The sequence below is a fragment of the Amphiura filiformis genome, chromosome 18 (assembly GCF_039555335.1).
Source record: "Amphiura filiformis chromosome 18, Afil_fr2py, whole genome shotgun sequence".
NCBI lineage: Eukaryota > Metazoa > Echinodermata > Ophiuroidea > Amphilepidida > Amphiuridae > Amphiura > Amphiura filiformis.
In genome coordinates, this window is record NC_092645.1 from 36,738,270 (window position 1) to 36,756,844 (window position 18,575).

At 37.8% G+C, this 18,575-nt stretch overlaps 1 protein-coding gene across 1 annotated transcript; it reads left to right on the forward strand.

The window, feature by feature from the left end:
• The first annotated feature begins 3,696 nt into the window (after positions 1-3,696).
• Positions 3,697-17,075, forward strand: LOC140139474 (uncharacterized). The gene is made up of 4 exons (XM_072161215.1): positions 3,697-3,776; positions 7,196-7,280; positions 12,879-12,955; positions 16,922-17,075. Exons 1-4 carry the CDS (start codon positions 3,710-3,712, stop codon positions 17,047-17,049), a joined length of 357 nt encoding a protein of 118 aa, XP_072017316.1. The 5' UTR covers positions 3,697-3,709; the 3' UTR covers positions 17,050-17,075.
• Positions 17,076-18,575: the final 1,500 nt, after the last annotated feature.

Sequence of the window (18,575 nt, forward strand, 5' to 3'; positions counted from 1 at the left end):
CTTGCCTCGAAATTTCACACATAAGAAGGCCAAACACAAGCGTTGCACAGTGGTTACTATGTTTCTTCCGATTGGTGTCTTGAATTAGTATAAATCCACATTTTCCTGGAAAAAGTCCATTGCAGTACCTCATAACTAAAAACATGTGTCACTCTGAAACAGCTCTGGATTCAGTGTCGATATATTTATCATCATTTCAAGGGGTCTCAATGTAGGATGTCAATATACGCTTAATGTATAACACCGAACTTAGTCACTGGCCGCGATACTGCCCAGGTCATTTTTCTATATGTTCTAAAAGCCTTCTAAACATTGATCGCTTCGGCTAACGACTATTACAGGGACCGGCTTATTCTATACACTGTTCAATAGCCTTATTGTGATCTGGAGCTAGCGTTTTTTCATAAATATCAGCCTCTATTGGACTATAAACCATTCGATAAAGTAGGCTGGGCATACATTGGAAAAAACGACAACCAATTTTCTATATTCCAACATGTATAATTATTTTTAGAGTAATTTAGTGATGAGTTATTAGTTAGAGGTTAATAACTGCGCATCGGTTATTTGGAGGGCATTGTGAAAAATCTAAACATTTTGCCTTTGGAACCGAGGAATATCCTGAGGGGCGTAGCCCCGAGGGATATTCCGAGGTCCAAAGCAAAATGTTTAGATTTTTCACAATGCCCGACATATTACCGATGCAAAGTTATTAACCTCATTCATAACCGTCACTTTAATCTTTTCACCTTACAAAATAACACAAAATTTTGCTCAAAAGTTTATAAAAATAGATGATTTTTACATCTTCCCTTTCCAAAAATCGATCAGGCTAAGACAAGACGACCAATAACAAAAGTGCGTATCACAATCTGTGCAAATATGGTAGCGCGCAATCCAAATACGGCAGCCAGCGCGCGCGAAGTTTGTTCGACGCACAACAACACGCAAACGCCGGTCAATTGTGTGCGACATTGGAACAATTACGCATTTTGCGGTCAATTGTGAGATATTAATGACCTCGATTTGCGTTCGCGTTTTCACAAATAACAAAATATGATTGGATCGCATGCATCGCGTATATTAATGAGGTTATGAATAGAATTTAGTGTCGAGTTATTAGTAGAATTAGAGTTAGATCAGAATGGGGTATTTGGGGGTAGCCCGGGGTAGGGTGTGTTTGAAGTCGACGGAGTGTGGATTTATTGATGTGGGTGCTGTAGGGGGTGTGTGGGATGTGCGTGTGTGAGTATTAAGGGTTGCGATGTGTGCATAGGTGAGGAGTTGGAAGTCAGAATTAGGATTCAGAGAGTCAGTGGTTAGATAAGGTTTGGGGCTAGGTTTAGGTTTAGGATTAAAACTTAGGTTACAGGTTAAGGCGACGTTTAGGGTTATGGTTGGGGTTAGGTTTAGGATATATTTGTGTCTTATCATTAATTGTGAACAAAAAGAAAGAAAGAAAAACAATAAAAAGATACATTTCAGCATATACCTTCATATTACATAAATGTTTCATTCGGTCAAACATTTTACCTCAATCACCCTAAGAAAATAATACTACAAGGCAAGGGCAAAAATTAGGAAAATGTACATTTTTCGGCAGGCATAATTGATGACGTTTTAACGTGAAATGTGTACAATATTTCAAAACCAAATTGTTTTTGTATAGGACAACGGATCAATTTTAAATATACCAAAAATGGCCATATTAAAAGATAAGCGCACCCTAAAACAAGCAACCCGCCCTACACACCATCACATGTTACGTCACACTATAGGCCTACATGCTACCACACAGAGAATGCTGCAGTATTTTAAAACGTTGTTTAAAAACTCTGCAAAGTAAATCACAACTCGCCAATACTATATTCCACAAATATGGACATTAATGTATTCGGATCACTGAGGTTTGTCCAATTTAGACATTGGAACTGATTTCTATAAAGCTTAACAATATCAATTGTTATACCTTTACGGTTAAGCTCGGTTGGTTTATTCAGGGATGAGACATGGGACAGCTTTAAGGAGATAGAGGCACAGGTGTGTAGTTCGATTCCAAAACCACTAACTACCATTCATACCTATCACCTGTTTTTATCTCTATTATCATTCGAATTGCCCGCGGTACCTTATACGATGTCAATATTTTATATTGATGATGAGGTTGACCTGAGTGACATTATATTGTATACCCTCTGTTGCTTTAGACTTGACCAAGTCTTTTGACATGGTTAGAACAGTAAAATTAATTTGCAGAGAAAATTCACGATGTAGGCTGTATAGGCCAATGCCTAAATTACTAAGTTATAAGAGGTGTGCGACATATTATCATTATCATTATCAAGATATCATAGGCCTATTATTTTGTATTTAACATAGGCCCTACTTTACAGTTAACATGGTACTTTATGAAGTAGTGTTAATGAATCATCAAAATTCAAAATTAAATTCATGTAGGCCTATATACCAAAATTATTAACTTCAAAATCTTCCAAACAGGACATAAAAGGTATAATTTACGAGGACACTATTTTGGTGCCACACTCTACATGCATGTAATCTAAGACCAATTGTAGGATATTGAGTTTGGATCTATGATTTGGTCAGTTTCTTGTGAGTACACAATTTTTGGTCCTACATGTATGTAATCTAACAGTATGGAAAATGGTGTGAGGTGCAATGCCCCGGGTGCAATGCTAGCCATTTACATGTAAACATTAAAGAAACCACCATGAGTTAATATCAGCACATTTATATTTATTGCAAGCTGGATTTGACCAGGGATATGAGACAACACAACGGGGGGGCATATAAAGCAATTATTGAATAGGCCTATATTGTATGCTTTCCCACATGTGACTTATAGAAACAAAGCCTTGGGCCAAGGCTACTATAATTGCTTTAAGCAATGCATTATGTAAAGCCACAAAATTTATTATTCAAGGTCTGACCGTCTGTTAATGACCTGGCAACAGACACGCCCACGGTACAAATAGTTGTAGCTTGTAAACATGGTAAAAGATACTGTTTATCGCAAAAAACATTAAAAAATGATACTTTAAGGTATTGTTTTGTTAATTTTTGTATGGCACATCATACATACACATGTGCTGAGGTCAAAAAGGTAACAATTTTGTTTCAAAACAACCCCTTAATGTATATAGTCAAAGTATAATAAGCACTGGGTCAAAGTATGGACTTGTAAAGGCTTTATTACAGCGTCTGTGATTGGTCAGTGAAGTAGGCTGGTTTATTACAATCTTATCGTGACCATTGCGAGGTGCTCAATGTACTATTGAACTGGGTCGAAATTCTTTGGCATTTTCCCCAAAATGACCAAATCGTAAGGTGCAAAGAGCCAAAAAATGTATGATCAGCTAGTATATTGCTGCAAATAAACAACACAGGTTTGGTATTTCATCAGCACTTTGTTGGGCGAGATATCGCTCTCTCATAGTTCTAGTTCTTCCTCTCTCATAGTTTTTGCAGCTGTGCACATAAATTGACAGTGTTTTTGTACAATATACCTCTGGGTGCAATTGCAATTACTAAATCAATGTAATTTGTTTGAAAGTGCTTCTCATTAAATGCAGTCAACTGCGAAAAACGTGTAGTGTAAATAATTATGTACCCAGTGATACGTCTACAGTTTTGATCATACCAATGCTTGATATTCATTTCGTTTTATAGGATACTGTACTGACAAATCATGAAGATCTCGTTGACAATTTTCTTATGCATCGTGGGATTCTCCATGGTTGCAGGTTTTTTATCAGGTAAATATTATAATATAATATTCAACCAAAGAGACAAGACTACACTGCAAAATCTCCGGTGTCAAAAGTAACACCAACGGTGTTAATTTTAACACCGACAAAGTGTTCTGGGAGGAGCACACCCACAAGTGTTGATTTACAGTGTCTTCGACACTGCGGGGTGTTAATTGGACTTTCCTGGTGTTAATTTAAGATTTTAAAGGTTTACACTGCTGGGTGTTATTTCACTTTCCAATTTATCACTGCTGAAAATTTGACTCTGCTTGTGTTCATTTGGCACATTCCCAGTATTCTGAGAGGACCACACGAATGCAGAGGATGTTTAAAGGCATTCCCATAACCCAATGGGTTTCTGACCCTGGTATGTCTGGCTTTTGTACATATGTGGCACAGTTGACCATACCTTGCATTGGGATGTGTGCAAATATCTGGTGTTTTCATCCTTTTATTTAACATTCAAAACATTGAGACTTGTGAATAAAATTAATGCAGTGGGACAATATGAATGTTTCCTGTAAGAAATTCAAATAAGTTATATAAGTCTCAACTATTAGCTCGTTGGCTACAGTTTTAAAATTACTATTTTGTGTGTGTGTGGCAATGGGGACTTTGCCTTTAAAATTAGGTTATATTGATCAAATTTCCCAATCATAGTGCATTGTAGGAATGCCTTTAACCCTCCTCTGACACGAATGAGTACCGGTGTTGTGTTAACACCAGACTTTGTGGTTTAAAAATTTGGTGTAACCATGGTAAGATCGTAATATTGTAACAGCATAACTTTGAACTCTAAGCAGTCCAGCTAAGTGTAGTGTTAGATTTTTAACACAGCAGTTTTTTGCAGTGACACCCGTCACACCCGATTGTGTTAACATGGTTAAGGGCTGGGGTATGAACGTTTGGACAGTATTTATTTTGGGACATTAGAGCACATTAGACATATCGAATTGCATTCTGAATACGAAGAATATCCTTCTGATATCAAATAATTTTGATTTTTGAAATTCGCAATTTAATACACATTTTATGGCAAATCATTAAAAATTGATATTTTTATATTTAACAGTACTCGAAGTAAACTTTACAAATCTGATGATTTATACTTAAAGTGTATGTAGGTGGGATGAAAAGCCGACGATCAAATTTGACCTTTCGTATTGGAGATATGGATTTTTTTTCTCAAAACACCAAAAAAAAAAGGTCTTTTGGGAAAAAATCCATATCTTCAATAGGAAAGGTCAAAATTTTCTATTGACCGTCGGCTTTTCCTCCCTGCTACATACACTTTAAGAATATATCATTAGATTTATAAAAATTACTTCGATGACTGTTATATATCAAGAATTTGAAAAATATCAAATTTTTATAATTTGTCATAAAATTTGTATTATATTGTGATTTTTAAAAATGAAAATTATTTGATATCAGAAAGACATGCTTCGTATTCAGAATGCAATTCGATAGGTCTGAGGTGCTCTCATGTCCCACAAAAATACTGTCGAAACGCAATAAACGCTCATTTTGGATCCCTTAACATGGTTAATATAACACCGTGATTAACAACAGAAGCCGTGAAACACCAGCTCAGTGTTGCAAATTTAACACCGGAGTTTTGCAGTGTAGGAAAGATCCCGTTAGTAAGGGAACTCCGTCATGATATTTGATTATCACGGACCAAAAGAGTATATTATTTTTATTCTTCAAAATCTGGTATAATCTGATTTTTAAAATAAAAAGTAGCCATATGCTGTGAAGATGTGGAATGGTTTACCGCCAATTTCTAATACTTATCCCTTATGTCGGTCATGTTATAGGCGTTACAATAAGGTATACGCTGCACACGAGAGCGCTGTGCCAGTCCACCATTACCAGATTTTAAAGTTGCTTTATTGAAAATGAGAGAATATAATCATTAGGCAAACAAAAATAAAAGGTTTGTCTCAAAACTCGCGCGCGCATTAGTAAAATCACAAGATTTGAAAAATTAACGCGGATTTTTTTTTATTAAAAAAAGTTTTTTCGGCGAAAATCACATTTTTTCTCTCAAAATACCATAAAAAAGTCGGGAATAAAAAAATCGCATTTCGCATTTGTTTTCAAACCACTAGTGAGCTTTGAGACAAATCATTATTATTTTTGGGGGCCTTTTTAAATTTGAATTCGCCGGCAGATCCCCCATGAGCTGTTGTAGCGTGTGGTAGTGAACTCAACGACATGTAATCTGGTTCGAATCTGAATGGTTCCGATTTTTTTTCTCCTTTATTATTAGTTTGGCTTAGCTCCATTTCTTCATTTATTATACATTTTCTCAGGCATGTATCTTCTGGATCCTCGCATTTAATATTTAATGTCTCACATTGACTGATGTCCTAATAGGACACAGTAGACAGGCCGCGCTCTTTATTTATAGGCCTAAACATTTTTACCAAGTTTACACAATAATGAGACCCCCAAAATCAAAATTACAAATCAGCAACTACAACTAAATAACACGCATTATATAAGCCACTGTTGGCACACACCCGCACAGTGTCGACACTTAATACTCCGTTGGTGAGCGACGGGCGATTGGTATTTCACCGAATGCAAGAAAATGAGTCCCATCTGATTGGCTAGAAATCGATCGCTAGATCGCTCAGTGGTGGAGTACAAACTCAAAATGGAGAGAAGTATTCAATTCGATTGAAATTAATATTCTATTATTGACGCAGATAAAGAAAGTGGTAGGCCTATAGTGTGTTGATATAGTACATTGTATAGACTTGTGCTTTAATATTCTAGCTTATTCTGTACACGTGTTCCTTTATATAATTGTGATTCTCAAACAGTTTAATGTATCACAATTTTTACGAACGATTTCAAAATCGTTACGGATAAAATGCAGTAAAATATATCCACAGCAAACAACAAACCCCGCTAATTAGTGTATTGCATTTCCAGTTAGCATGGTTAGTGTGTTGGAAACAAAACCTGGGGTTTACCTGACAAAAATCGAATCTTCTTGTAATGTGGCAATATCCTATGGGGTACTAGATCATGCGCAAATCGTAAAAACATAGAATAGAAACTCTGTTGCAGGCTATGTGGTATCTCATATCGTGTGCATATGGTATGCTTTGCCTGAGTCACTCTGCCTATCTCGAACAAAATCGCCATGCGTAGCTTTTGAAAAACCAGAGGATTCGCCGTACTATCAAGGCAATTTTTGACACGAAGATATAGGGATGATGACCCTGTGACCCGTATTCCCCCACCCCACACACAGTGCTAGACCTCCCGACTATGCTGAAATCCACTGCTTCCACACCTGTTTGCTCATATGACTGGGCTTTTTACCATGAGACTCAATACCGGTTGAACCTCCATTTAATAACGATTTGAAAAAAAAAGAATTTTCTTTTGTTTCTCTTTAAACTTAGACGCAACATCCAAAAAGACAAATGAGGAGGCGTTATATGCACAAGCAATGAAAAGATCTTACATACTAAACCCATGGTCGGGATGGTAAGTATCCTGTAAGTGGGGTTAAGAAAAGTTGGTAGGTAGTTTTTATACAAAGAGCTTTTAATATAAATAGAGTCGCAATAGATTATATAATGCTTTGTTCGTTTGATGCCGATTAGAAGTTGCGACATTTATTCATAAAAGTGGTACCATTGTTTCGAACAAAGAGGTTCCGCCATTAAATTGGTCACTGATCCGGCATCATATTAACGCTCTACACAACAGGCGAGTATCAATAAGTGACCACAATACAGTCATGTGTAAGGGCAGTCATGTGTAAAGTGGTACCATTGTTCCCACGTATCCCAAATGAGTGTTTGTGTGGGTCTGAAGTCTATAAAGGAGGCTTTAGCTGTCGATGCAACCATCTTTACCACCCACTTGACTTTAGGCGCTTCATTTAAATAAATTGAATGCTCTTGCTGATCGATTACACATTAGAATGTATGAAGGCTGCCATTTCCACATATCTATATTACACTATAATGGTAATCGCTATACGTATACATGTAACTATAAGTATAGGCCTATAAAGGTTATTTTTAAGAAATTTCCATTTTATTTTATATAAGAAGGAGATTGGTATAGAAATAGTGGCGTACCCAAAGAGGGGAGGGGGTTGGAAAGGGGCAGATTCACCCCTGTGAGAAGTCTTGGGAGGGGAGGAGGGGATATGGAGAATGAGAGAGGGCTGGAGGAAGGGAGAAATGAAAAGATATAATAAAGACAAGTAGATAAATACAGGGTGTCCAAAAAAAAAAAGAGGCCCCTCATTGCGCCCTCTTTTTCTCCTATTTCAGAAAAGTTGATCAAGTATATGTTGGTATGTAAAGAAGCCTTCACCCGTTAGCTTTAATAAACCGAAACAATTATTTCAATCGGCTCATAACTTTTGAAGATATGCCCTTTTCAAGAAATGTATCCGGTTTTCACTCTGTCCACGGAGGGGGTTTGGCTACTTCAAAGATTGAAAAGTGCATATACCATGCATGAATACAAAAACATTCCTCGATGATAACTTTATAAAATAACAACTTTATTTTAGTGAATGGGCTTTACCGGTGGGCTTATGGGTTATGTATTTTCTTAAGTGTCATTAATTTGGGCAAAATTTATGTGGGGTGGGATTTCTTTTGCTATACATGCAATTACTTTTTTTTCTCGGTTATTTTATGCCTTTTTGTCCCGGGCTTTTTGTTTTATTATGTTTCTTGCTTTCTTACTTTATTGTTTCTTGCTTTCTTTTTATCGACAACATTAGTCAATTCTCTTTTTGGAATAAAAGGTAGCCCTGAAAAGGGTTGTTTAGTTTGTTTTTGGTTCTTTTGATGTGAGTTTACTGTGCTGATCTGCCTCTACCAGGTTGCCTCCTTGACGAATACAGGTTTCAGCCCTAGTCCTCATTGCATCAATTGCGTTGCGTACCAACCTTGTGCGCCGAATACTTGCGAATATAGCAGCAATACCTTTGCAAAGATCTTGGAAGAAATCAATTGGTGTGAGGTCTGGTGATCTTGCAGGGCACTCCACAGCATGACCCATCCCATCCACTATGTTTGCTATCCGTGGACAGAGTGAAAAACGGGTACTTGTCTTTAAAAGGGCATATCTTCAACAGTTGTGAGCCGATTGAAATAATTGTTTTGGTTTATTAAAGCTAACAATTAAAGGTGTCTTTACATACCAAAATATATTTGATCAACTTTTCAGAAATAGTCAAAAAAGAGGGCGCAATGAGGGGCCTCTTTTTTTGGGACACCCTGTAGAAATATAAGGAAAATGATGGGAATTAGAGAGGTGGGGTGAGAGGGGACAAGGGAGGGAGTGATAAAGTGTAGGCCTAGGAAAGAATAAGTACAGTGAAGGGAAAAGAAAGGAATGATGAATACATTTAATAATAATTATTAGGCCTATATAATAACTAAACACATAACAGCACTGGCCAGCCATTTGATGATGTCAATACATTTATTCGTTACGTAATTAAAACGTCAGTCAGATGCATTTTACACCTGCAAACACAAGTCACCCAATTTCGAAAACTGGACGTTGAATGTACACTCTCATGCATATTGATTGCAACATTTTTTAATATGTCAACGCAATCTGAAACAATGGAACTATTGTTCTATTGCGTCCGATTTACAGCGCACATGATTGGAAAATGTTGCCAATCAATATTCATGAGAGTGTACATTCAACGTCCAATTTTCGAAATAGGGTGACTTGTGCTTGGCAGATGTAAAACACATCTGACTGGGCGTTTTAAATACGTAACGCATAAAGCCATTGACATCATCGAATGGCTGCCTATAGTGCTGTTAGTGTTAGGCCTATGGGGGGGGGGCTGTGTTTAGTTTCTATAATAATTATTATAAGGCCTACATTTATTTGTCATTCCTTTCTTTTCCTTTCTTTGTACTTATTCTTTCCTTGCTAAAGTATCACTCCCTCTTCTTATCTCCCTTCCCTTCTCCATCCCCTCATACTTTTTTCCCTCTTTCTCTCTTCCTCCAGCCCCCTCTCATTCTTCATGTCCCCTCCTCCACCTCTTCCTCCCTCATTCCCTCCCAAGACCTCTCACAAAAGAGCTGCCCCCCCCATTCAGTACGGCACTGTTTATGACATTCTCCTTCTTAAAATAAAATAAAATGTCAATTTGTGAAACAACTTTTATATAGGCATATACCGGTATACTTATTATATGTTACACGTATACGTAGCTATTACCATTTATACAGTACTAGACATGCAGACATGGCAGCCTTGATGTGTAATCATTCAGCAAGCGCATTCAATTTATTTAAATGAAGCACCTACAGTCAGTGGGGTGACAACGAACTGCATCAGCGGCTAATGTGTGCCTTTTGTGCTTACGGCTACTCAATCACACCCTTGGGTGGTATGACAACAAAGGGTACTTTTCGTTCCAGTAAGCGCTTTCACGCGACTTTCGTTTGATCACTTATTGACAGTAGCCTGCTAGGTAAAGCGTTAATACACTGTCGGGTCAGCTTACCGATTTAATTTACCTTTGTCCCAAACAAAAGGTACCTTTCGATGAATAGCTTGTCAGATTTCAAATCGGCACAAGTGAACAATGCGTTACATAATCTATTGCCTCTCCATCTTTAATAGCTCCATGGTTTTATACATGCAGTGCTCGGTCTCGCGTGATAGGATGCATGTGATGTCAGTTGTGGTAAACACGCCCACCTTCACTCCTCTCTTCGTCATACATAAATTCGCCCAGTCCCATTTCCCTAATACGATTTTTTTTAAATGGGAATTTCAGCTCGGCAGAGGTGGGCCTCGAACCCACGCCACAGTTACATACAGAATACTCAAGTTGTTTTTTACGTATTTTAAAAACGCCGTGGCCCGATGACGAATGCCGCTGTAGCCCACCATGATATCATGAGTAGTACGGTCTACTATCATGCTATGACCGCCTATTTTTGTCCAAAAGCGGAAGTACTATATAAAACATAAACCTCAAGAAGTTGTGTTTATTCCTTTGTTTACATAAAAAAAGATTTAGTAAAGATGGAAGAAACATTTTATGTATAAATTATCCGAGCTAGAAAAGACATCAAATAAATAATGTAGACATTAATACGATGATGACATTTTACAAGACGGGAAATATCTGCGGCGTAATGTTTTGTGCAAGTTGCGTGCAAGTTGACTGAAAATACATGAATCGATAACATTATCATTTGGAATCAATAAAGGATATGTTTGAGCATATATCATCAGGAATAATAGACAAAGGGATAGGCATCCTAAGTTAGGTAACCAACCGGAAGATGTATCCTAGGTCTAGACAATAGGCGGATTAGCGGCCATTTTGTCTTCTACGTGATTTTATTCACGTGTCCTTATACTTTAGTACACAAATATATACGGTAACAGGTTTACAATTTTAAAATTATATTTTGAGTATACAATATATTCTGTAGTAAATCGATCAAATGATTGTTCAGGTATTATATGCTTGATAGAATTAAACTGTCTGACCAGCTAGTATTCTCCTCCGCCGTCAGTGTGATTCCAGTCACTCCACGTACCGTGTTGCGAAGGTGGAGGAGACTAAAGCTGTATTGACGAACACGCCTGCGTTAAAAATGATGTATCCTAGGTCGAACAATAGCGTGACGTAGTTCCCGGTATTGTTCCTATGCACTTTCACCCTCCTGATATCATCAACAACATGGTTAACTGGTTCATAGTAAAAACTGTATCGACCAAAAAATAACCGTTATTTATGTGCTTAGGCTAAAATAAAAATTGATATAGGCCTAAAAGGTTTTTATTGATGAATCACAAAATTAATGTTTTGATCGATTGATATTTTAGTTTCTATGGGGCTTCTGTTTGATAAGGCATCGTACTCTCGATACATCAGTATTGATTTATTCGCCGTTGTAGCATGACGTCAAAATCGATCATTGCCAGGTCAAGTGATTCACGCTATCTGTGTTTGGAACAACGATCGAAATGATCACAAAACAAACTCAATGGGTTGCTAACTGGTGTGTAAACCAATCGTGAACCAGTGATTAAGGTATGACGTATTCACTACAACAGCTATTTATATTAAGCAATATCAAGGATTAATATCGCACTTCGCACAGCTTGGTGGATTTTAGATTCAAACAGATTTCACACCATGGAGATCCTGGGTGCGATTCCCAGCTCTGCCAATTTTTGTTCAAGAGGGAAATATACTGCAATACGCGCAATAATTGAGTTAGACCATTTCTGATGGCTGTGTCTCTTACAGACACACTCCCTCTGGAATCCAAACCACGGATCGCCCTCTTGACACATGTGCAAATATAATCTAGCGGCGATGATTATGTTTATTAACAGTCTTCTTTATCAGTCGTTTATTTTTCTAAATGTACGAGAAAAAAACCGGGGAAAAAATAAAAATGCATTTTTAGCTTGACCATTGCAACAAATGTGCGTGGTCTACGGGAAACAAACTTGTTTTTTGTTTAGCCTATAGTACCTTAACAGTTTATACCTGACACCTCATTTTAAGTTTTCTGTCATTCCATACACCGTAAGAGGTAAATGGAGTTGCATTCATACAACCAGTAGAAATCGATTGGGCGGCGACAGGCCATAATAACAAAACATTATGGTTTTCGTAATCAAATTGGATGCAATAACTTTCATGTATTATTGATATTAGTATTACAAAGACATGTTTGTGCTTTGTTCCTTTGCTGATATATATTTATATTATATTTACCTGTATTCCAAGCGTATTGTTTGGAACATTTTGGAACATTTATTATAGGCCTATAACATTAAACAGTTATATTTTGGTCATGATGAAATTGTTACAGTAAAAGTAGAACACGCGTAACACATCATATTTTGGTTGGCCTTTTGAATCTCCCCACTTTTAAGTATGTTAATCCACATAACCAACTTCTTTCAAGTCCTGTGAACCATATGAAACCTATTCATACCCATTCATATTCTCAATATGCAAGAGGTGTCAGTCTAATATGAAAAAACTATAACAATGAGTTTTTCATTAATTTCTTCACAATTTCCTCTTTTTATTCTATCTTCATATAGGGTTGGTGGAAAGACGGAATGCAACACCCAGACGCAAGAAAGCGATTTTGATCATGCTTGCCGCCTATACGGTAGAGGTAAATATACATCATTATACACTAATCACCAAAAGTATTTGAACACTTAGAAGTGGTGTTAAAATCATCCCATACAGGCTGAGTCAAAAAGAAGTAAACTCATGTTTGAGGGGCTGTAACTCGAGATCTGTAAAGAATCTGCTAAAAATGAAAATACCACTGGAAAGAGCAAATTCTACACTTCTAAATAAAAACAAGATTTTTTGCAATTGCTTACAGCAAACGCAAGTTATATTCATTTGAATACAACCACCCATTTTTGTAGCTGCACACGGTTTCACTTCCCAAGTAGGGCCTACCTATTATATTGATTGGTAAGGCGCGATATTCAAATGCAAATAAAGTTCTGTGACAGGTGTGGTTTCGATCAATAATCCTACATGTAAAAGGGCTCTTTTCAATATGAATTGTACCTCATTGCACTACATTATAATAAAATGGGCCAAATGACAACATGGCACCACAATTTACTGCACGGGAGCGCACGTTTCTGTCGACGAAGTATCATGAAGCTAAGAGTCCCACTGAAGTTCAGCGTCCTTTTCGTCTCCAATTTCCTACAGCTAACCGGGTTTCATGTAAGGGAGCAGTATATAAGAATGTGACAAGCTCAATGTGCATGGGACACTAAGGAACAGACAGCCGGAAGCTTCAGGCAGACCACGAATTGCTAGATCACAAGTGATTTAAATGAACATTGCTAGAGTTAGACATGCGTTACAACAAGACCAATGATCAGCTCAATCCTTTACCCAACATTCCCCGATCAAGCTTCTTCCGGATCGTTCGTAAAGAATTGGTATCCCTATAAACTATATTACCGTCATGGACTTTATTGAATATTGATTAAAAGCAAAAGTTGTCTTTTCAACAATAAATCCTGTTAGCACGTTGCTGATTCGTCGAAATTGAAATGGATGAAAATCAATCAGCCGTGTGCAGCTACAAAAATGGGTGGTTGTATTCAAATGAGTATAACTTTAGTTTGCTGTGAGCAATTACAACAATTCTTTTTTTTTAATTTAGACATGTAGAATTTGCTCTTTTCATTGGTATTTTTATTTTTAGCAGATTCCTTGCAGATCTCGAGTTACAGCCTCCTCAAACATGAGTTTACTTCTTTTTGACTCAGCCTGTATATCAAAATATTTTACCGTAATTTATGTTTTGTACTGAATAGTCCTTTCTCGTTAACAAATTCATGTTTGCGGCACTGACCATTTCCTTATATATATTTCCTTTCTCGAAATAGAAGAAAATATGCATCCGTTTCATGAAATTCCTATACACAATTGGCATAGGAAAAATCTCATGGATCAATTTTTGCTCATTATGATTAGCGTTACTTAATTATGACTTCTTAAAACACAACATTAAACCTAATGATGAAAAATACACACAAAAGCTACTAAAAGAACCTAGTCATGCACTGATGATTCATGTATTATTATAAAAATCGTCTTTGAATTTTCTTTGATTTTGATTTAAAAAGTGGACTTAATTTTGTCCAAAATGAAAAAGCAGTGTGTTCCGACACAGGCGATGTGGATTTCAAAATGGAGTCCCCCATTCAGTTAACCCCATTTGAAATTTAATCCGGTATAATCTGTGGCTTTGGAAATGTAAAATTACCAAGGGATAACAATTTTACACCCGCATAATCTCATTTTGCACCACCCGTAGAGTCGGGCCATAAAACAATAACTTGCAAAGTAAAACACTTTCAACAGGCCGTCCATAATTGTTGTCATTTTTAAGTTACGCACAAAGCGGTACACTACCAGAATCCTATTGCTGCCGTACTCTGGTACTCTAGAGTACCTGCGTGGGTACTCTAGAGTAGCTACAAAGTAGATGGACAGCAGTGTACCTGATCAGGTAGTGTAAAGAGAGCGAGAGGGGGAAGGGGGTAATAATTTCGGGTAATAAAAAAAAGTGAAAAATAGAACAATAGAAACCGGACAGAACAGGCGGGACAACCGCCGGTCGAGATTTGATTTCATCCCTAACATAATATGATGCACACCTTGATTTCGGATATTCTATCCCGACATGTATATTTTATAAGCTATAACATCTGAGCGCAAACACAGATAAGTCACGCTTCCCCTCCGACTCGCTTTAAACTGACAAAATTATTAATGAACGGGGTTATTCCAGTTGAAATTCATACATTCGATATTAAAGACATGATCTAATTATCCACACAGGGGTGTAGATTTCAAATGGAGTCGCTTATTCAATAAATCCCATCTGAAATTCACACTCCCTGTCTGGAAGATTAAGATTATCTCTTCCATAAGGGTATATAGGACTTTCAACTGGAATAACCCATTTTGGAGCAGACGACCCTGAACGGGTGGTTCCTTTTGAAATTCACACTCTCTATGAGGGATATTAAGGTCATGTCTTCTATTGGGGACGTATGGATTTGAACTCGAAGGGCCCATCATTGCATTACTTTTCTACCGAGCTTCTCGACTTTCTGAATGGATATGGCCTTGATTGTTTACGGTAACGCTGTGCAAAATTATCTTCATTTAAAATTTGTGAGGCGGTAGTCTGATGGGGGTACTCAAATTTTGTATTTCTTGAAAGTTGGTCTAGTGATAAGTCTACATTCAGCTAAGGGGAGGCTAGGCCAGCCCAAAATTTGGAGGCCCCGAAACTCACCGTGATGTGAGGAAAGCCGCAGATTGTGCACTCAAGTGGCCAAGTTTTGGTTTACGTATACTATAAGATCGACAGTGCCGGCATTAAACTGAATTTAGATGGAATCGAGCATATTTTACAATTTATTTGGGCACGAAGCGCACTATTTTAACCCAAAATGATCATGAATTTGCAATATGAAAGCCAGTGTATTGTGTTTTCTGGGCTAAAAAGGAAGATGCACAGGGCAACTGGCCCAATGGTAAATCTGGTTCTTCATTTCAGCTCTTAATGGCACCTCCCACACCCAAACCAAATTTGAGTAACCCCCATCCATGCTACGGCTCATCAATATACACACAAAGTCAAGATTTTTGATAATTTTGGGTACATTTTGAAAACGTTGGTTACATGGAGTCAAAATTGGGCTATTTAAAAAAGAAATGAGAACATTATAAAAAGACCCATCCGTATACCAAACATGGCCTAGAAAAAGGGTCATTAACATACTACAAGGTTGATAATGAGATACATGTTTGCGGCGCATCCTCGAATGGTTATTTGTACTGGGTACCCCCTATCCCCGGTTGTTGTCGTGCTGGGTAGTATAGTGTTGTAGATTGTGAAGATGCGACACATCATCGTACTTTAGGCCTGGGTGCTCAATCTCGCCGATTAACTCTTCGGCGTAGCCGCAGACCCACGCCGATGCACATATGCCGAGAAATAAAATACTGTTGCGATATGCACTAACAAAATGTGTGTCTGCTCGATTAAAAGCCATGTTCAGGCACCCGTTCATCGGCTTGATCGGCCCAACTCCTGCATTTCTCCGGCTTGACACTTGACAACAATAGCCTTACAAAGTAGTGTCCTTGAGTACGCTGATTCTTTGCCGAATTATATCGACTGATCAGCAAATTGCTCACGGTGAGTAAACTGAAGTAGGTACTACAATAAACATTAATATAAATAATATAAAGGTTTCGAGTAATGAATGACAAACCGCAGAACAAGAAGATGCCCATAACTACTCGCGATTTCGCAACCAGGGATACGGCTACACTATATTACTTCGCCGGCGTACTGCGGCTTGAAACTGCAAGCCGCAGGAGAGCCATCGAAATGCTCCGAGACGACGCAGAGTTAATCGGCGACATTGAGCACCGGGGCCTTAGACAGATAAATGAGGATATATTTTTTGAATAGTCTGATATAAAAATTTTGTTTATGGAAATCTGATAAAAATATCAATAAAATTGATATGTTATTTCACAAACTCGTTCTTACTTTTTTATTCATTTTTCATTTTAGATGCTCTCGATTTCCTGAAACTGAGAGATGTGGTAAAGCGAGCCTCGTTCAACGATATCAAGGAATGGATTCACGAAGAATGTTGTTTAGAGCGTTGTATCGTGGAAGAAGTTGTAGAATTATGCTGACCTTAGTCTTTCCACGCGGGTGTCGACTGCAGACAAGTTTCAAAATAAATTATAAAATTCAAAAATTTCAGAATAGTAAATGCTCATTACCATATTAATAATAATAATAAGTCTTTATTTTCTACATCATCTATATTAACAACAACATTAAACAACAAGAAAGAATATATAAAAAACACGAAAAGACAAAAAAGACAAGTGATCATCCCCTAAGACATAATATCACAAACAAGATTTAAATAATGTTTTTGTCACCACAATGAATATAACACCATTGAAATGACCTAAGCATTAATGTATAAATATATGAACTTTCATGCTAGTATGAATATAGAATTGTCCATGGAATCAGCATGGACAATGCATTAAAATGAGTACAAACAAGCCTAGTTAGTATTGGTTCAGTGGTTCTTGAGATAGTTTCATGATATTTTGAGAAAATATCTCAAAAATTAGAATTTCTATGTTGAAGCATATGGCTAGTACGCAGACGCAGACCATTAAGGTTACTTAATATTTTGTGATGGCTTTGCCTCTCAATAATATCTTGTTGCTTTACATAAAAGAAAACATGCGTATACTGATCATGTGGAATTAAAAAAATCAAGAACAAAATGTGTCAAAATGTCTTCTTTGTCACCTGCTAAGGACCCGTATGTAAAATAGAACCCGTTCGCTACTTTGTCACCTGCTAAGGACCCGTATGTAAAATAGAACCCGTTCGTTCGTTCGAGAGGTTCGCCCGTCCGAGACGGGCTACTTTGTCTTCGGGCGTGCTATTTTCTTAACCAGCCCGTGGCATACCGACCGCCGAAATACCAGGGCGTACAAAATTGACCACATTTGTGATAGTTAGTTAAATTAAATCCTTCCCAAGCCTTTCGGCCTATTGGGCGGCCAGGGCCGTTCCGACCATTAGGCCAGGTAAGACGGTCGCCTAGGGCGGCAAACGCAGAGGGGCGCAAAAAAGGGGGGCGAAAAAGAAAAAACGGGAATGGAGAAAGAAAAGGGAAGAAAAAATGAGGGCGGATAAAAAGAAAACATGGGAGGGATAAAAATACAGAAAAGAAGGAAAACGGTCGTGGGCAGCTGTGGCGTACGAGGGGAGGGGGGCAGGTGGGCCCGTACCCTGGGTGCCATCCTTAGGGGGCGCCGAATTGACCAATTCAGCATCGATATACTGCGCCCCTCCAAGCGATGAAAGTCAAAATTTTCGCTCGCTTTGGGCGCATTTCACAACTAAATCATTTTAAAAATCAATTTATAATTCATTATAGCCCAAATTTATTAGTGGTAGGCCCTATTTGTGGACATTTTCGAAATAGTTTCAAGAATCGGGGTGAAGGGGGGGGCATCATTATGTATCCCTAGCCCTGGGCGCCACAAGCCCTAGCTATACGCACTGGTGGACAGTATACAAATAGGTCAAAACTGACAAGTTTTCAAGGGGGTAGCCCCCCTAAACACTTTTTGGTATGCTTTGCAGGGCGGCAGGGAGAGGTTTTGCCTAGGGCGGCAAAATCCCT